We start from the raw sequence: 21,624 nt of genomic DNA on the forward strand, positions 1-21,624 counted from the left end.
GTGGAGGAATAATCAGAAAAGCTATTTGGATATGTGTAAACTGCAAAAAAAACAAAAAAACAATAACTTGCAAATTATGATTTCATGAACTATTAGATAAAAATATCTTTGAAACATTTTAAAAAATGTACAAAAGGCTTAACTACTTACAGCGCTTTTCAAATTACTTAAAAATTGTTATTTGGTAAATATCAAACTTAAATGTTTAAAAAGATAACATATTATATGTAATACAAATGTCTCTAAATGAAATAGAATACAAATTTATTTTAGGTAAATAAGCCTTGTCACTAAATTCAGAAGATGGAAACTGGAAGAAGCCTGGGATGTGTATACATATACATACGTAAACACATATATATTGGATCACCCATAAATAATTCGGTTTTTTATACTTCTTTTATTTTTCAAAATTAAGATAAACAAAGTTTTTTTAATCTAAAATGTACTCCCTTTCATTTTCTATACTGCTCTTCCATCTATCTGGTAGACTTGCAAGGCCCCACTTGCAAAATTCACTTGTCCATGGCGAAAAATACTCCTCCAGTACTCTTCTGACCTCGTCTAGCCTTTTCTGTTGTGTTGTAGCTGTGTGGGTAATGGTGTGTGAAGTGAGTGGTGAGTTAAACAGTGTGTGTAGTGGTGCATTTGGGTAAGGGTATCGAGTTGGGTGACATGCAAGTGTGTAAGTGGAAAGGGGGCAGTTGAATGTGGGAGGCGAGTGGGAATCCAAGTGGGGTTGGTGTCAAATGATGAGAGGATGGGAGGTTGGTGTTAGATGAAGAGAGGAAGTGAGTTGAGTCCATGTAGCACAAAGGTGACAGCAGGAGTCTGGATGGCCCCTGTGCAGAGACAGTCTAAACACAGACAGATGTAGTGAATGACCGGTAGAGCAGAAATGGCATGAGATTGGGGTGTCATTGCTGAGTCTGATATCTTGGAGGTGTTCCACAAACCAGTCAGCCAATCGGTGTCCTGTTTGACCAATGTAGAGGAAAGGATGAAGAGAGCAGGAGATGCTGTAAATAACATTACTAGAGGTGCAGGTAAAGGAGTCGGTGATGTGTTAGGGATGGAAATGTATGACAGTGACACTCCTTTTACATGATAGCATTGCATGATAGTTATAAAATGAGTTCCGCTGTCATATTTTCATTCCTCAGTGGAAACATTTCCAGTTATGAAGAAATATTACTTAGGAACAAGCGAGTGTCAGTGACTGGAAGGGTATTTGACAATAGAAGTTCTATCTCAATGCATGCTGAGTCATGCAAGCAAGAGGAGTAGACACTGGTCATGGGTGATGGTAGCGGTTGTTGTTGTTGTTGTAATGGTGGTGGTGGTACAGTAGTGGTGATGAAGATGACGATGATGATGGTGACAATAATGATGATGGTAGTTTCCCATTGCAGAATAATATAAAAGTTGTTGTTTAGCCACATATCAGTTCTGAGAGAAGAAGAAGACTATTTATCAAGGCCATTCCAGCCATGACCTTACCATTAATTCTTAAAGGAAATATGTGATACAAATACCAGCAGCAACAATATTTATTATATCCTTTAAACAGGTGGTGTAAGTGAAGGGAGATTTTTTGAAGTTATTTCTAGCATGTTTAGTGACTATGTAGAATTTTTTTTATTAACTCATAAAACACAAAGAGTATTCAGTCATGGGCTTAAATAGCTTATACATATATTTCTATTGCACAGTGATTGAGAGTACATTTAATCAAAATAAAATATTTTATAACCAAAGTTATATATCTTCTCATGACAAACTATTTTAGATTAATCAAATTTACAAACGTAAAATGTGTAAAAGTATATATCATAAGGAACGTTTTATTGTGCTAGACTGTTTTTATTTTCACATTTACTTATTTTATACAATTCCATAAAATGAGCAGAAGGTTTTGTATTTCTGTATAGTAGAAGTTAATCATTGACAGAATGGTAAATCAAGTGATAAAATGTAAGATTTGTGTTGCTGCGTGTTTTATCAGCAATGTATAGAAAATTTACAGGAGGAAAGACCCTCCGGGTATAATGGACTTCAGATTGTTGAAAACAGATATATGTTGTAATTAGTTTTTGTAGAGCAGTGAACCCATATTAAAAGACATCTGAAGCATTTAATCAATAGTAATACTTTATCTAAAGTCACAACTAGATGTGTATATCAGTGTGTATGCTCAAAGATTACAAACTTCCCAGCTGCAGATATCTTTGTACATGTGAAACTATGCACATCCTTAAAGGATCTTTGAAAGGTCAATTCTAGAATTTATAAATCTAAATACCTGTCTCAGCTAGATCAGATAAGATTTTTAACTTTTACATTGTATTCCTTACAACTAACATCAAATATCTTCAAAATACTTAAACCTTCTAGTGTAAATATTGCTTTCAAATTTTGGCACAAGGCCAGTAATTTGAGTGGAGGGAATAATTTGATTATATTGATCCCAGTGCTCAGCTGTTACGTATTTTATCAACCCTGAAAGAATGAAAGGCAAAGTCAGCTTTGGCAGAATATGAACAAATCATAAAAACAGATGAAATTTTGTGAAGTATTTTGCCTGGCATGATCACAATTCTGTTGGCTCACCACTCTGCTTTCTTAACAAATGTAAAAATTAAAATCATTAAACATAACCTTATGTTTATCTATATCTTAGATAGAGACAAACATCTGTCCATCTCTCTGTAATCATCATCATTATCATTGTTTAATGTTTACTTTTCTGTGTTAGCATAATTCAAATAGAATTTTGTTGATGCAAATTTTCTACAGCTAAATGTCCTTCATGTCACCAACGACTAGCCCACATCTGTTTCCATGTGAGGTAACATTTCTTTATGGCCTGATATATATTTTTCACAGAAGACTAGAAATAAACAACATTGCTGGTATGATGGTGATATTTGATTGTAACAACACACACACACACTTGAACACACATACACACACATGTACATGAACACACGCATAAATACATATATGCATATATATTCATATATACAACAGGCTTCTGCTAGTTTCTGTCTATCAATTCCACTCACAAGACTTTGGTCAGCCCAAGGCTATAGTAGAAGGCACTTGCTCAATGGAACTAAACCCAACACCACATAGTTGGGATGCAAACTTCATGATCATATTGCCACACCTATGTCTTTATACTGAATGCCATAATTTTGGTAGAAAGAATGAGAAATAAAATGACAATGCTAAAATAATATATATGATACTAACAGAGTTAGCAGATAAATAAAAAGATCAGTTATATGATAGTAATGACAATAAACCTCAGTAATGACAAGAAACACTGGTATAGTGTAAGATAAAGCCGTAGAACAAGCAACAAGGGAATGGATAATGCAGGTATTCATTTATGGAAATGAATCTATTATCTGCACAATCTCTAACAAAAAGCCTGTCAAACAATTGGTTACTTAACAGTTACCATACTTGCTATTTGTGAGCCAGATTGACTTTAGTGTGAGCAAGAAAATAGACAAATTGTCATTATAAAATATCCCTTATGACAAAGTCATTCACCAACATAGATGAGTGGTTAATGGGATCAATTTGAAAGTTATGAGAGACAAACAACTAAGATAATGAAAATTTAAAAGCTAAAAGATAACTCCAAGAGATATAACTTCTATATGATACCAACAAGAGAGGCAGAAATACAGAATCTGAGAACAACAGGATATTATTGACAACCTACTAGTCTATCTACAACAGTAACTGATCAAGCTCAAATAGTGGCTCAATGAAAACAATAGATAACATGATGGTGAGATATAGTTATAAACATAACTATACAAGATGTGTCTATATTGAAACATGTAGACGAAAAAAGCATAGGAAATCATAAATATAGAATAGATAAATTCTAAATGTTATGTGATAGCTTTTAGTAAAATAGAGCAGAATATTTTTCAAATTGTAAGTCACAAAAAGTAACAAGTATTTGATATTGAGAGGTATTCCTGATAAATTAAATTCTATAAATGCGTTTATATTTACTTAGTGACAATGTAAAAAGATTTTAAAGTATCCAAATGAAAATTTGTTAAATAATAAATATGAATTTAATTGTGATAACTGATCCTCAAAAGAGTTCAGAAAGGCACTAGCAATGAAGACAATCATAAAGAACTTAGAAATATTTTAGTCAGTCTTCACCTGTCCACCTATCCTCTTTTAATAACAACCTGCTTGAGGCCACATCTTGTTTGATAATACAAAAGTCTTAAATTTTATAGTGTTAATATTTAAATTGAAACATTTTCTTAAAACTCTATGTAAAAAAGAAAAAAAAACCCACTTGTTATATTCCAAATACCAAATATTGATGAAAAATTAATTATTTTACAAAGCCTTAGAAATTCTTGATTATTTTCAAAATTAATAAGAAATATAGCTATGAAAGGGTTATGGGTATAAACAGATATATTACTAAAAGGATAAATTGCAGGAATCTCAAGTAAATAAATATCTTTGGGAAGATAGTAATGAAAGTTCCATCAGTGTTTAGTGTATAATATTTCTGGTTGGATAGAATGAAGTTTATGATGTGTTTGACATGGTATATTTCAAGTGAAATTGCAGTTCTATCTGGCATTTACCTACACATAAAAGACCTTTGATTCTCTGATGAATATTTAGAAAGCTATATGATGAATGAATGTGTTACAAGGACAATTTAGGTTGTACATATTTTTCTTTTTCTTTCAAATAGGATTAGTTGAAAATTCATTGGTTATATGGATATTCATCAATGATTTGTCTTCAAGTAAGGGTAAATAAAACTACAAGAGTTCAAACATGTATGCAGACTTGAATTTTTGTATATTTTATAGCTGAATGTATAAGTAAGATATAGATTGTTGACATGAAATATTACATAGATAATATTATGTTAATAGTAGGAGCACCAGAATCCCCAAAACATAAGAGAAGCCATATTACTTGTCATGCAGTAATCTCTATTTTATAGCTGAATGCAAAAAGGAAAATATAGATTGTTGACATGAAATATTTCATGGATGATATTAAGATACATGTTAATAATAGGAGCACAAGAATACCAAAGTGTAAGAGGAGTCATTACTTGTCATGCAGGAATTCAATATCATGTTAGTGAGTACAAAATAAATACATTGAGATCCAAGAAGACTTGTCACAAAATAAAATTCCTTTAACATTACACAAACTAGTGTAGTGACAGCATTATTGGTAGAATTTTGCTAACCTTAATCGACTCTACCTATGATCAGAGGCACTCCAATCATAACCATTCCATCTTTTCAGTGTTATGTCTGGGACTACATAATGCAATGAGTCATTTTTTGTTATTGACTACTGTTAGGTGCAGTTTGAAGAAGATTTGGCCTTTTCTACCAGGTCAAATCAAAGAAGCCCTTTTGCTAATTATGCAGATAAATTTTCTTCCTCCCTATTGTTAATTAATGCAAAGCTACAGTAATTCAAAAAGAAAAAAGGAGTGTAATGTAATGGATGAGCAATTGTTGCTGTTGTTGTTGTTGGCACTCCATCACTTACGACGTCGAGGGTTCCAGTTGATCCGATCAACGGAACAGCCTGCTCGTGAAATTAACGTGCAAGTGGCTGAGCAATCCACAGACACGTGTACCCTTAACGTAGTTCTTGGGGATATTCAGTGTGATACAGTGTAACAAGGCTGACTCTTTGAATTACAGGCACAACAGAAACAGCAAGTAAGAGTGAGAGAAAGTTGTGGTGAAAGAGTACAGAAGGGTTTGCCACCATCCCCTGCCGGAGCCTCGTGGAACTTTAGGTGTTTTCGCTCAATAAACACTCACAACGCCTGGTCTGGGAATCGAAACCATGATCCTATGACCGCAAGTCCGCTGCCCTAACCACTGGGCCATTGTGCCTGCATGGATGAGCAATATGTACTTGTGATAAAAAGTTGAAAGTTAATGAGTTGGGAAAGTAAGCAGATATTAAAAATATTTGCTGGTATTTGCTGGAGAGACAATTACATTGGTTTAGTCATGTTGTTTAGATGCACATCAATTTCCACTGAATAAACCTATGATCAAAGGTGTTCTGACAATGACTATCCTTGTCTTCAGCACTGTATATCAAGGACAATATCATCTAGTCTGTATCTCCTTTTTCAAGGGAGTAGGGCATAAATCCAGGAAGAAATGTTTGTTATTCTTAGCAGATTGATTAATAATATTGCAGTTCCCTCATTGGCTCTAGATGAATTGGTGATAAATGCTGTGCATTGTGATTTGATAAGAGGAAAACAACTAGTAAAAGCGATAGACTAGACAAAGGTATACTTAGAAAGATATTCTTAGATAATTGAACCTCATAAAATAAAAAGAATCAACTCACATAGAAATACATAATACTGAGTGGTCTACATTACTTACAATCAAAGAAATATAAATGTTAGACTCTTCATAGCGATAAAACCTAAATATCTGAATTCGATTTTCACTTAGTTGTCTAAGAAATAATTTTTCTTACTTAATACCTTGTTTTATTTTTCTTGTTATATGTAATTTATCCAATGTGAAAATCTACATTCAGTGTGTAAGGAATTAATTGTTAAAAGGATGCATGAATATTAACTTATGTCTATGAAATCTGAAGTTTAGAAAATTATAGCTTCCAGTTCTCTCATTAATTAACTGTATTCATTACACTAAGCATATAATTTATGTAACTAGCTTTCAATACAATAGTTATAAAAATTCTTTTATTTCTATTGGAAATAAAAACTTTTCATAATTGAAGTATTAAATGTTGGGTAAGTGGATAGAATTGCTTTTCAGGGAAACCTAGGAAAATATGGGACAAAGTGGTGAAGATTACTCCTTAAGATGCCAAGCCTCACAAAAGAGATGATACAGAACTGCAATGATTGGTACCATTAAGTGCGGGGGGGGGAGTCTCACCTACCTGTGGAAGCATAATGAAATAAAACAGTAGTCGTGATGGACACTGAGATATGTAATATATCTACATTTAGGTCATTCGCCACCTATTTTGACCCTGTTAAATTTCCATCAACTCCCTCCCTGCTTCTTTGATACACTCTTTGTCATTCACTATCTCTGTCCTCACCCTCTTCCCTCTTCACTGTATAATGCTACCTCTGTAATGAATGATGATTTTAGATCTGTACTTACTCAATATTCCCCTATCAGTATCTCTGTCACAATTGTCCATGCCATCAGCTTTTGTACTGCTAGCCTTCACTTCCTCTCCTCCAAGTCATTTTGACATTCATCACCCCCCCCCCCCCCCCTCTAGAACTATTTATCATTTACTTGGCAAGTGTACAGTTACTATCACTGCATTTTCCTCATTGCTATCAGCCACTAATGTTTGTTTTCCATTACTCTCTCCAGTGCTGTTTCGCCAAGTACTTGTTACTCTCATCTCAATTACTCAGTTTCTCCCATCGTACCTTCTTCACTTTCTCATTCTTATTCATCTAACAGTACACTTTGTAAAACTGAATGGCATTAGGAATGGTATTCATTCATAAAAACCATATCAGAAATGGAACATGCAAGTGGGATGTGGTCCTCCCATCTTACTCAGACCATGATGAACTCAGATGAACTCCCATCTAACTCAGACCATGGTCATGCCAACAAGGAAAGTGAATGTAAAAAGACAACAATACAACTGTTGCCACCACTAATGATGATGACAATGCTGATGATGATGAAAGTGTCCTCATGCATTTCACAAAATCTTGGAACAGTAAGAAAGAAATGTAAATTTCAGGTGCGAAATCTCAATTAAACAATCAGTTATTTAAATTCATTAAAAATTAACAGAATTAAGAAATTTACTTTGTAATGATGAGGTCCCAGTTCTGATATTACTGCACAGTGCCTTGAGTGAGTACCTTCTATTATAACTTTATACTGACCCTACCTTATTGGTATCTCTTTGCCAATACACTAAGTTAGGAGGACATAAATATCCTACAAGTAGTGCAGGTGTGTGTGTGGGGGGGAATACAAATACACACATTTGTATGCATGCACATACACACACAAACATACATGTGTGCACACACACATATACTTTTGTGTGTGTGTATCTATCATTCTTAACACCCTCTTAGATCTCCCACCAAATTTCTCTTTTCACCTTTGTTCACCATTCACTGTGTCCACCATATCTTTGACCTCCATTGCTGTCTTGTCTGTATATCTCTCTCTCCCTCCACAGTACACTTTTACCCTCCCACCACACACATCATCTCCCTATTTCTTCATAGTTTTATTATACTATTGCTCTTCACCTTTTCTGTACTGGCACTTATCTTCTCCTTCCTTATCCACTCATATTCCTTTCACTTCACTTTCTCCACCAAACTTATATTTACCATCAATTATACCTCCACTCTTATTCACCATTCACTAAAATCACTTCTACCTCCATCTGTAATGTTTTGTCATTCACCTCTCACACACTTGTGAACTTAGATTCTCTGTCTGTTTCCTCTTCTACTCACCTTATTATGCCTTGATGTTACACTCTGAACTTTATCCCTTTATTCAGCTACTCCCATCCGCCCTTAGATAATGTGGGATAGTCATGTATCTTCTGTATAGCAAGACACCAGTTTCGGTCTCTGTCCCTCTATCATAATTTTTCAGCAGCACCTAGCATAAAGCCACTTCTTTTTCCCTTTCAGTCAAAGGGGTATTTTTGCATTGCAAGTAATTAGACAATGTCACTAGTTCGGGTCTGTAAAGTGGAGTTTGGTGAAGTCCTCTAGCTCAGTGAATCATGTCAAACCGTCCAACCTATGAAAGACAAATGTTAAATTACACACATACACTCTCTCTCTCTCTCTCTCTCTCTCTCTCTCACACACACACACACACACGCACGCGTGAGTGCTGAAAAGTTCCTGGCTTAGGCAAAAGAAAGGTACCTTTTGGTTATCTCACCCACAGTAAAATGTTGGGTTATCTCTCCCAACTAAAAACATTGTTTAACCCCCAATAAAACAAAAAAAAAAAAAAAAAAAAAAAAAGAAAAAAATAATAACCATGAAAATCGAAAAGATTAAACGTTTTATAGGATCTGATAATATTCTTATAACAAATAATACCAAACTGAAAAAATTAATAAACACGAAAACTGAAAAAATTAAAGATCTTATTGAATCTAATAACATTATTATAACAAATCATAGCATGCCTATTGAGGAAGCCAAAAGTCAACAATGTGTTGAGGTATTGAATCAAGAGGATCTAACCCTTTTAATCCAATCTCTTGTTGCCACATAAACTGAATATTTTAGTGGGGCTATAACCTAATTTTTTTAATGGTAATTTTTTAAAGGGGGTGAGATAACCAAAAAATGTATGGGTAGGTAGGTAGGTAGGCAGATAGATAGATAGATAGATAGATAGATAGATAGATAGATAGATAGATAGATAGATATGTTTCTTTATTAGCCACACAGGGCTGAACACAGAGGGGACAAAATACAAAGTAGAGCTTTTCTTTTTGGGAAGAGCAAAAAAAAAAACAAAGATGGGGGTAGACTTTTGATCAAAAGGAATCATGGGAAAGAAAGGTGGGGAAGCCAATCAATAGGGATTGTGCATCACAGAAATGTCATAACGTAAAGGGGAAAACAGATTAGGTTTATCCACGGAAAGAAAAGCTTACAGAAAAGACCATTTTTGCAATAATGTCATGCAAAAATCACATTACAGTAAGTGACTCTCTTTTTTTTCTGTTTTATAGGATTATGCTCAAGGTGGCTCCATCATTCACACGTGCCATCCTTGCTACATTCACCCATCTTTTATTGAAACATTCACTAGACAAAACTTCCCTCTCTACTCTCACCTTCCTCTTCAAGTGATACTTGAAGAAGTTGATGAGAGATTCACCACCATGTCATTGAGGAAGCATTGGACCTCATCTTTCACCTTGTTGTCATTGCTGAAGTGCATTCCGGCCAAATGTTCTTTCAACTTAGGGAACAGGTGGTAGTCACTGGGTGCCAAGTCCAGACTATAAGGTGGGTGGGTGATGTCCTGTTTATGGTCTTCTGTGAGCATTCGCAGGAACCATCTTGTGCACACATGATATTGCAGCTTTTCACTCAAAACCCTATGAATGGTGCTTGGGGAAACCTCAGGAACCAAAATGTAGAGATCATTTAGATTGATCTGTTGATTTTCATGCAGGATTTGCTCAACTTTCGCGGCTGTCTTGTCGGAAATTGATGGTCGTTCACTTCTCCCTTCATCATGAATTTCAGTACAACCGGCTGCAAACTCCCTACACCACTTGCGGATGTTTTTGACATCAATGCATGACTTGCCATACACTTCTGTTAATTTCAATCGGCTTAATGCCTTTTGCGTTTAAAGACCAAATAACTGTGAGAACATCACACTTGGCGGGAGCATCAATCAGGACCTCCATCAGATATGACTGCCAAGCCAAGACTGAGCATGGCAGCGAGGCATGCACAGGAGTAGGTGCATGCTCACCAAACACAACAGTGTTGCCAATAGCTGCATGCAGTTTCCTTGTGTCCTCAGCGCTTTGGATACCTTACTTTGGGGATTATCCTCATATATACATATTTGTTGTGTGTGTGTGTGTGCATTACAAAATGTGCTACATGTTAACAATAAGGATATGTACAGGTAAAATAAAACTATAGTTCAAATGGACATGCACTAATTTGATCCTCTTTTCAGTTGTTAATTGAAAATCGTAACAGTTTTTGCACCTAAATAATTATTATTCATTCCAACAGTGTCCACAACTGATTAGACTTCCAAAGGTATAGACAACTGAAAAGGTAGAGACAAAAGAAAAGGAGTAGTGTATACAAGATCTCACCATCAAGAATGATGATGAGACAAATTGTGAGGACAGGGAAGGTACAAGACAAAATGAACAAAGAAACATATATATGTATGTATGTATGTTGGGAGAACAATGCCTGTCATCGCCACAGATGGAGGAAGCAGGTTAAGGAGGGGATCGACACTTTTGAGAGAGCGAGTATCCAGCATGAAGAACTTAAGCGAGCTGCGCGAAAGCGCACGGCTCATATAGTGAATGGGGAAAGCTTAATCTGCAATGTTTGCAGTCATGTATGCTTGTCAAGAGCAGGGCTCATTAGCCACCAACGGAGCCACAAATGCAAAATATAAGTTAGTCCTAGAGCGCACTATGTTCCTGAAGGTCGGCAATGGTCTTCCACGGTCACGAGTAGACGGCCATCATGATTGTATGTATGTATGTATGTATGTATGTCAGTGGGTATATAGTTTCATGATTGGCTCAAGAGAGAAAAATTTCAAAATGAAATGAAAAAGAAAGCAACAAAGTTGTCTTTTGACCTAGATGTTGAATAAAATGATGTATGGAGAAAAAATACATGCCTTATGGCCTTAACTAACCAAGAGAGATGAAAAAAAAAAAAACACCTTGTTACTACAAAAGCAATGCGTGTGTGTGTGTGTGTGTGTGTGTGTGTGTGTATGTGCACGTGCGCACATGCACATGTACATACACATACTGGACCATAGCATTATATTTGGAATTTTATTTTTGCCTTTCTGAAATATCTCTAAACTTTTCACAACTTTCAGTTCATGTTTCTTTGAATAAATGAAAGAAAAGTCTTCAGTGATCTTCTTTGATAACAATGTAATTGCCTGCTGTATTTCTATACAAAGAGATTACAGACTGTTCTGCTAACTAAAATTTCTCTAGTAAACTGAAAGACCTGTTATATTAAGTTACCTTTTTGTTCAAATAATAATAATAATAATAAATGAACTATAGACAAAGAGACAGTTGATATCTTTAAATTCCATACGAAGATTATAAAAACGAAACATCATCATCATTTAACGTCTGCTTTCTATACTGGTATGGGTAGGATGATTTAATAGGGAACCAGCAAGCTGTAAGGTGGCATTGGACTTCAAAGTCATCTTTGGCATGTTTCTATGGCTGGATGCCCATCCTAAGATCAACCACTTTACAGAATGCACTGGGCATGTTTTTGTGCCACTGATACTAGTAAGGTGACCATGTAACTTGCAAGACAGAAAAAAGTGGAGAAGGAAAGAGAAGAAAAAGTTCCCACTACTAAGAATTATTTGAGAGGAGATGGTGGAAATGAGTGGCTGTATACCAGATGTTGATAGACGGAGTAGCACAAGTGTCTTGTTATAGAGAAGATATATTTGAAAGAAATAAGAAGAAAATGATGCAGTGTTAGAGCAAACTCTCAAGGAACAAAGAACATTCAAGAATTTGAATAGGTACTTGGTGTATGCTATTAAAATAAAGGCACATAATTCTTTATTCGTTTATTTCTTTCAGCCATTTGACTGTGGCCATGCTGGAGCACCGCCTTTAGTCAAACAAATCGACCCCAGGACTTATTCTATGGTTTTTTTTTTGTTGAGCCACTAAGTTACGGGGACATAAACACACCAACATTAGTTGTCAAGTAATGGTTGGGTGACAAACACAGACAAACACACACACACACACACACACACACAATGGGCTTCTTTCAGTTTCAGTCTACCAAATCCACTCACAAGGCTTTGGTCGCCCCGAGGCTATAGTAGAAGACACTTGCCCAAGGTGCCACACAATGGGACTGAACCTGGAACCATATGGTTGGGAAGCAAGCTTCTTGCCACACAGCCACGCCTGCATAAGTATTTTTTAAAAGATGGGAAAATATCAATATTTTAAAATAACTCTGTAAACAGGTAAATGCTAAAATTAAAGCACTAATTGTAGCAATGGAATAAATTATTGATTCCTAAAACAACTATACATAAAATTCCTTGTTTCCTTCATTTCAAAATAAAAAATAAATAAAAACAAAAGTTTGCCTCATAAATATGCTTTGTGCTAACTAACTTATTTTCCCTAATATCATTTCACTCGCTACAGCTATAGTTTAATGACCTGAATTTCATTTTTCTGAAATTGCTGCATTCATTGATTACTAATTTTTGAAAATCATTGTTAATATACTATTTGCAGGAACATTACAAATCACCATTCTTTGGTTTATGAAATAATTCCTAATTTATTACTCTTTTACTTTATAATCTTTTGTACATTTTCTGCTATGTCCTTGCGTTAGTGTCATGTGACAGTATATTTTGTGCTTAACAAAAAGAACTCTAACCCTAATTTGTTTATAATTCGAGTGAACATGTTTAGTTATAATCAAGTTTAACAGAGTACATAGCAAATAATTATTTACACGCAAAACACTTTCTGCCACTTATCATGAGGAACCTACACAGCTAACAACCTAAACTTTAGCCACTGGACTACATACAAACGCCTCCTATCCACTCTCCTACCAGACAGATTAAATTTGGAATGCCTTGATTATAACTAAAGATGTTTACTCAACCGTGTTGGCCTTTACCTATATTTAACAAGAGCTGTGTTGTTTTTTTTTGTTTGTTTATGCACATGTGTGTGCATCAGTGTGCATGTGTATACACATATGTATGTATGTATGTGTATTCATATATATATATATATATATATATATATATATATATATATGTATATATGCATGTGTGTTTGTTTGTATATATATATATATATATATATATATATATATACACACACACACACACACATACATATATACACACGTGCACACACACACATATATGTACATATGCACACACACATATATATATATATATATATATATATATCGTCACCATCTTTTAACATCCATTTTCCATGCTAGCATGGGTTGTGTGTGGATGTGAGAGAGAGAGATAAAGGGGGAAAGAGAGCAAATATCTGTCTCCTTGTCTTGACATCATGTGATAATTATAAAATGATTGTCACTGTCATATATGCAGTGTCATGTGTTTCCAATGTTCTAAAAGAACTTGACAAGAACTTGAATAGAATGGTCATGGGGAAATATTACCTTGCTTGCAAATAGATGAAAAAAGGACAAATGGCCGTAGAAGATCTACCTCTCTAGACTCTGTAACCCATACAAACATGGAAAAGTAAATGTTAAAATGATGATGATGATGACGATAAAATAGCAGAGTGCAGTGGGGAAAAAATGCTTCATTGTACCTGTTATTGATCATAAGAAAGACATGCCAAAATCACTACTGGAGAAGTAGCAGGTACTCAGAAAACATTTGATGTCTATATATGGTCAAACAGACCAACTTAGAAGTGATTCTTCATAAATTGCCTTTATTATTTTAATTGGTTTTGATTTGTAATGTATTCTTATTAATCTTGATTCCTATTGTCTCTATTTGAATTGTAATTTCAGTGTGAAAGAAAAAAGACAGGATGGGAGAGTCATAGAGAGAATGCTTTTATTCTTAACATTGTTGAAAAAAAATATCTGAAATCATAAACAACGGTAATATGGTCACAGTTGAAAAATTCCTTAAAAATGATGGGATAGTCACTGGAATGCTTTCATTCTTACCAATAATCATGCTTGAAAAATTTGATAAAAATAGAACTATTCCAATTCCATAAAAATAGACAGGATGCAATCAGTTGGAATGTTGTTCTTGCAAATGTTTAATATATTGATAAATAAACTTTGATTCTTCACTGGCATGACTATCGAATTTGCACATGTACAGAACAAACTGTCTTTATGATTGGATTTTGGCAATCACATTATAATGAATTTTTCATAACAATGGAATTTTTATGCCCTGTCAATTTAATTACATATTAGCATAACCAAAAATTTAACAAACAAATATAGCATAAAGATCATTTAGTAAAGTCTGCACAAGGTACATCAAATACAAAGTTACACTTTTACTTCAATTATTCTGTGATGAACACACAAGAAGTTAAAGTCTGAGTTGCATTTTAGTTTAAAAAATAAAATGAAGCTCAAATTTTAGATTAATCATTTTCCTCTGATCCTTATTACATTTGCTTGAAGAAACTACATAACTGAATGCATACTTTGCAACTTACAATAGACCTTGCAATAGAAAGATTGAATTTAAACTGTAGCAGGCTCATGTTTGAATCCAATAAAGGCATATTGAACTAGTCATCTATTATGACTAATGAAAACAAATGATCTCTTTTGATGGTAAATATTGATGGTGAAGACAGTGGAATCTAGCAATGTCATAATTTCTCTCACAATCATTAGATAAATCTGGAAATTACAGGTGCTACAAGGAGTTGTCATCATCATCATCATTATAATCATCATTGTTTAACATCCTTCTTCCATGCTGGGATGCGTTGGATGGTTTGACTGGAGCCGACCAGGTAGAAGACTACCCTAGACTACTGTATCTGTTTAAGTAGGGTTTTTACAGCTAGATGCCTGCCCTTCCTAACACCAACCACTCTGCAGAGTGGACAAATGCTTTTTACATGGCACAAGTACTGGTAGGGTCACCAAGTAACTTGCAAGACAAGAAATTTTGAGAAGGGCAGGGGAATTTGAGGAGGCAACTTGTGTCAGAGGATGAAAGGTTAGAGTGTGACAGAGACAGAGAGGAAGAAATAGGTGTCTTGCTATAATGGAGGGGGCACTGGAGGAGGTGATCCAGTGTCAAATGAGGAAAAATTAGAGCGTGGCAGAGAAGGAGAGAGGGAAAAACAGGTGTCTTTCTATGGAGGAGGTACATGGTTACCCAGAGAGAGAGAGAGAGAGAGAGAAAGAGAGTGAGAGGAAGAGAGAGAGAGAGAGTGAGAGAGATGTCCAAGAAAGGGGACAGATGTGCTGATGTAAAGGAGATACTTGGTTACCTAGTTAGAGAGAAAAGCAAGAGCAGGAGAGACAAAATGATCAAGAATGAGGGCAGAAACAGATGTGCTGCTGTAGAGGTACATGGCTACCCAGCCAGAGGGAAGAGCAAGGGAAAGAGGGAGAGAGAGAGTGAAAGCAGGAAACAGCAAAAGTGCAAAAGATAACAGGAGAGAGATGGTGAAGTGCCAGGGTATACTCACATGTAACAAGTATCAGAGCATAGATGTGATGGTAGAGTAAGAAAAAGAGAGATATGGAGGTCATAATATATGCAGTCAAGTATTTCCAAAAAGGCACAAGCAGAGAATGGGGATTGCAGTGAAAACCTGGGTATAAAAATGGGGTGATGGAAAGTAGCAATACAGTAAGGGCAAGGAAGGTGATTGGAAGACAATCATAGTTTATGAAGAGGAAATGTGAAGAAGAGAAAGATGTAGTTTAGAAGAGGAGATGTAGTTCGGTTTCTTGGGATAGGGCATGCGAAAAGTTATATGCAGGTATATATGTACAAAATGTTAAACACTTTATCCATGTCTGTAAACATATATATTCTTTTACCTGTTTCAGTCATTTGACAGTGGCCATGCTGGAGCACCACTTTTAGTATGGCAAATCAACCCCAGGACTTATTCTTTGTAAGCCTAGTACTTATTCTATCGGTCTCTTTTTGCCGAACTGCTAAGTTACGGGGACGTAAACACACCCCCATCAGTTGTCAAGCGATGGTGGGAGGACAAACACAGACATACAAATATATACACACACATACATACATATATATATATATATATATATATATATATATATATATATATATACATATATACAACAGGCTTCTTTCAGTTTCCGTCTACCAAATCCACTCACAAGGTTTTGGTCGGCCCGAGGCCATAGTAGAAGACACTTGCCCAAGATGCCACGCAGTGGGAATGAGCCTGGAACCATGTGGTCCGTTAGCAAGCTACTTACCACACAGCCACTCCTGCGCCTATATATATATATATTAATGTAATTATATACAGACTGTCTTAAAACAGCTAAAAGACCAACTACCAAAAGAAACTTTCAGTCATTCTGTGGCAAAAAACCTATATTATATAATTCCTTTCAACGTTTTCTGATTATTTTCATGGTAATCTCAATCCCTGGTGTGAAACTGATTGGTTAAGTGGCTGAGAAGTGAATATAATATGGCATTATTATTTTGATATTATTATTACTATTATTATTATTACTATGTGTGTGTTTGTGTGTGTTTAAATAAGTTTTAATCTAAGGTATATGTTCCTTCTCGAATGTTTATTACAATTTTCTTATAAATTGTATTTACTTATGCAAATTTATAAAATATTTTATTTCATTTTCTTTAGCCCAGAGATCACTCATGGATACAGTCAATGACATTTTTGCAATTTCATGGATGACCAAAACTGCTGCCATAGTAAAAGACTAGACCCTTTGATGAAACCTTGTGCTTTGACCAGCATTTTAAATTTTGTATTTGTATTTAAAATTAAGTGTATATAAAATATTCAATATTTGCTCTACTCATGTACTTTTTCATACCTTCTAGCTTTTAGAATTCAGAATGCATAAAAAAACAGCAAATTCTGTTACACATTAAATAGGCTTGCCTTCTAGTGTAGCATATATAAATTAGCATAAATTAATTTGTAAGCCAGATCAATGAATTTGGTGACTAACTGATAAAAGCATCAAATATCTCTTATACTGATAATATAACTCAGGTGGTTTAACAATCATGTTAAATCATCCAATGTTACACTGCTTTTCCCATTGTATCATCACTGAAACCTAGCAAACAACTTTTGGACAATCATACCTTTGATTCCCAACCCTTGCATTGTCACATATTTGCTTGATGTGATGCATTCTGCTTTCCACTGCCTTACTTCCATGTAAAAACATGTGGACTAAATAATTGTTAGTTTTAGCAAGCATCACAGTTTTTCATGCTTTTCTTATCTCCCACCTGTCATAACAATATATATGTATGACAAAGGTATCAAGCTGGCAGAATTGTTAGCATGCCAGAAGAATACTTAGCAGCATTTTGTCTGTCTTTGCATTCTGAATTCAAATACTGCAGAGGTCGATTTTGTCTTCATCCTTTCAAGGTTGATATAATAAATACCAGTCAAACACTGGGGCTGATGTAATTGACTAGTCCCCTTCCACAAATTTTCAGTCCATATGCCTATAAGAGAAAGAGAGCTTCCTCTACATGAACCCCCAAAAAAGGGACCAGCTATTCGAGTTGAATGCTGTATGATAGGTAAGGCTATGAAGGACATGAAAACCAGGAAAGTCCCTGGCCTGTTTGGAGTTATTGCTGAGATGCTTAAAATATCTGGTGGACTAGGATATGGTCTTGTCACCTATATAGTTAATCAGTTATCTAGGAAGGTGTCATCTCCAGTGACTAGTATTGCAGGATTATAGTCAGCTGCTACAAGAATAAGGAAAATAGAAGTGATTACAGAGGCAACAGGTTATGAAAGCCTTGTTCCAATTAATTGGGAACAGAAATCAGATTAGATGAGATGCAGCTTGGCTATGAGCTGGGGAGAAGCACTACTGATGTTATCTGTATAGTAAAATAATTGCAGAAGTATTTGGTTACGGTGGGTTCTGTGGAAGCTAGTAGTAGACAAGTGGCATGTAAAAACTGTACAGGCCATGTAAGAGGTTCTGTCAGAGAGGTAATCATGAGTAAAGTGATGAATTTAATGTATAGGTAGCCATTCAGCAGAGTTCAGTTCTTAGTTCCCTTCTAGTCATTGTTGTCCTTCAGGCCATGACAGAGGAATTCAAGACTGGCAACCCCTGGGAAATGCTGTAGGCTGATGATTTTGTTCTCACAACAGATTCTGTAACAGAACTAGAAAAGAAATTCCAGACATGGAAGCAAAACCTGAAGTCAAAGGGCCTTAAGGTTAACTTAGCAAAGACCATGGTTCTAGTAAGCAAGAAAACAAACAGGACCTACCCTTTTCATGTAAATAGCCTTACTTAACATGTAAGAAAGATGTAGCCAGGAATTCTATACAGTGTACCTAATGTAAGCTGTGGACACACAAGAGGTGCATTGGAAGAATAGGAAGGTTAATAGAGAAAGTAGCCAGAGCCACCCTGTCCTCAACACTACTAAAGCCAAGGTATTTTGTCTTGCAAGTTGCTTGGTGACCCTGTCAGTGCTGGTGTCATGTAAAAATTACCCAATACAGTCAGTAAAGTAGTTGGCATTAGGAAGGACATCCAGCTGTAGAAACCATGGCAAAACAGACAATAGTGCCTGGTGTGGTTTCTGGCCTTTCCAGCTCCTGTCAAACTGTCCAACTCATGCCAACATGGAAAACAGATGCTAAATGATAATGATGATGTTGTTGAACCTTTCTTAACAAAATGATATTTTTTTATAAACTTTGTAGATTATATAATAATGTATTATAATCAATTATGATATATTTATCCACTCCCATGTACAACTTTATTTAGATCAGAAATAAATTGACTGCTGACTGAGATCCACCGTTTCATTCTATTGATACAAGAAATTAAAAGAAAACAGAAAAGAAAATGGAAGATAAAAGTATAGTAGCAAGAAGAATTGTTCAACTTACTTTTTCTGGTTTGCACAGTATGTGGTTCAGAATATTTTTGACCTGTAAAAAGAAAAAAAAAAGATAAACTGGTTTAGAAATCGAAATATCTTCTTCAAGAATGATGGAAATAATTTTACTATTAAATGAGTTATTAGAACATACTGATTTATATTTCCTCAGACATGCTCACATCAACATATATGATATATTTGAATTAGAAATACGAAATTGAAAATTTAAAGAAAATTATAAACACATAACATAAAAACAAATAAAGAACCTGCTAGCTCTCATGAGACTTTGTTTAACAACAAAAGATGCATTTTCAAGTAATATTTCATTCTGAAGCTTTGTCAACTTAGCACAGCTTCTCCTTCTCACTGCTATTTACTACAGCAAGAAATTGAAAATGTGAGAAGCATGTGAATTGAACTGGCTCAAGTGGGAATCAAACTTGTATTTTCACACTCAGTTTGCCAAAAGTACATTGCCACGGTCACATAAGCACTCTCCAGCTAAGTTTCTATGGGTATTTATTGTTTATGCTTAGTAGCATTAAATAAGTAGCTAGTTTTCATTTTGTTAGAATTTTCATATAAGTATTCTTTCCCCAAGTAAAATCATTTGTATGTAGGAAAAAGAAAGAAGAAAAGAAAAAAGAAATGACTTTCTTTTATGTTTATTTCCTGGTTATCAACATATATTCTCATTTAATATATACAAATATATTCTCTGAATAATCCTAGTTCATTAATAAATAATTGTTGTAGTTTTCAAATATTTATCAATCATTTGTTTAGATTTAGTTTTTTCATACATGTTCTGGACTTTTTCAATGAGCTAGTAACCTTTGCCTTGTTTGTTTTCTCACAGTATAGTGGAACTTATTCTAGACTTTTTCTAGGCCAACTATTGTTAAATAGAAATGTTTCCTCTTTGTGAATTATTTATCTTATAGTTACTCCACACACAAAATATATTCTGTGATTTCATATACAGGGATGAACCAAGGCTATTCAACAAATTTATCTTGCTCAGCTTTGCCATGATTCATTTCATGTGATTGATAATGTGTCATAAAAAAAAACTTGATCCCTGATATCTCTCTTAATTTCTGTCCTTTGTTTACTTGTGAAAGTCTTTATAAAGAAATCTATCAGATTATATACAATAATTCTACTTGTTTTGTCTTCTTCTTACACCACCTCACAAACTTCACTCAGTCAAGCTCACCTTACTAATCTGTTAGAAAACTCATTCCTCATTGGAGACAAATTGTGCATTTAACCATTAAAGTGTTTCTATGAATCTGAGTTAAGTCAATCTGGTCCCAATCTTCACTGAATAATAGACAACCAGTTTGGGAAGCAAACTTTTTGGGTTTAGGCACAATTATCACTGTGTGGATGAGAAATGTGCTTCATAATTATTTAGCTTGGATTTGATCTTACTGCATGAGATATTAGATAAAATTTCTTCTACTTTACTTAATTTGAAAGATGCTTAGTGAGAGAAATTTAGTAACAAACTATTTGGAAGCCTAATTTAATCCCACTACCACCTTGCCCCTAGTAGCCTTTAACTAACTACCTTCTGTTGAAACTCTTAAGGACAAGTTTCTGATCTGACAAAGGTTGGGAGCACAGCTCTTTCTCCTAGGACTAAGTCATAGAAGCTACAGAAGTACATCGGTTCTTCATTGACCTTAGATTCTTTAAACATAAGTTTTTTGATGATTCCTGGCATCATAATATTAGGATAATTATATTTCTGACATTATATTTGAGCTAAGTCTAGTAAACCTGTTCTTTCTACTCATCTGATAATTCTTTGTGCTCATGCCAAGATAAAGGTGTCTGTCATATTCTCTAATACTATATCTTCGTATCAGAATTCTTGCTTACTAAAAATAAATTGCAATAATTTTTCTGTTTGTAGAAGTGCATAGTTATTATGATATCAAAACAGATGGAATTTTCAATCTATTGAACAGATAATATGTTGTCTCTAGTCACTTGAAAGAGTGTATAAGTATCTACTTAGAAGAGTAGGATGTAGGCTTTCTATTTAAACAACTGTTTTACAGAAACTAATCACAGTATAGAAAGAAATCTGCTTTCACCAACTAATATAGTTTTCATGAGT

The 21,624-nt window shown here is 34.7% G+C and overlaps 1 protein-coding gene and 1 long non-coding RNA gene across 2 annotated transcripts in view; one reads left to right on the top strand and one right to left on the bottom strand.

Moving 5' to 3' along the window:
* LOC128248135 (uncharacterized) overlaps nucleotides 1–17,400 on the top strand; it is a 30,081-nt gene extending 12,681 nt beyond the window's left edge. The window contains exon 2 of the long non-coding RNA XR_008264411.1: nucleotides 17,224–17,400. This is a non-coding gene — a long non-coding RNA (uncharacterized LOC128248135). The remainder of the gene's footprint in view (nucleotides 1–17,223) is intronic.
* Nucleotides 1–21,624, bottom strand: part of LOC106868360 (agrin) — a gene marked incomplete at its 3' end in the record, with an annotated part of 738,012 nt that overhangs the window by 569,564 nt on the left and 146,824 nt on the right. Inside the window, exon 2 of the mRNA XM_052968462.1 lies at nucleotides 19,498–19,539. Within this exon, the coding sequence (XP_052824422.1) occupies nucleotides 19,498–19,539 (42 nt within the window). The remainder of the gene's footprint in view (nucleotides 1–19,497; nucleotides 19,540–21,624) is intronic.

The sequence above is a fragment of the Octopus bimaculoides genome, chromosome 6 (assembly GCF_001194135.2).
Source record: "Octopus bimaculoides isolate UCB-OBI-ISO-001 chromosome 6, ASM119413v2, whole genome shotgun sequence".
In the NCBI taxonomy this organism is placed as follows: Eukaryota; Metazoa; Mollusca; class Cephalopoda; order Octopoda; family Octopodidae; genus Octopus; species Octopus bimaculoides.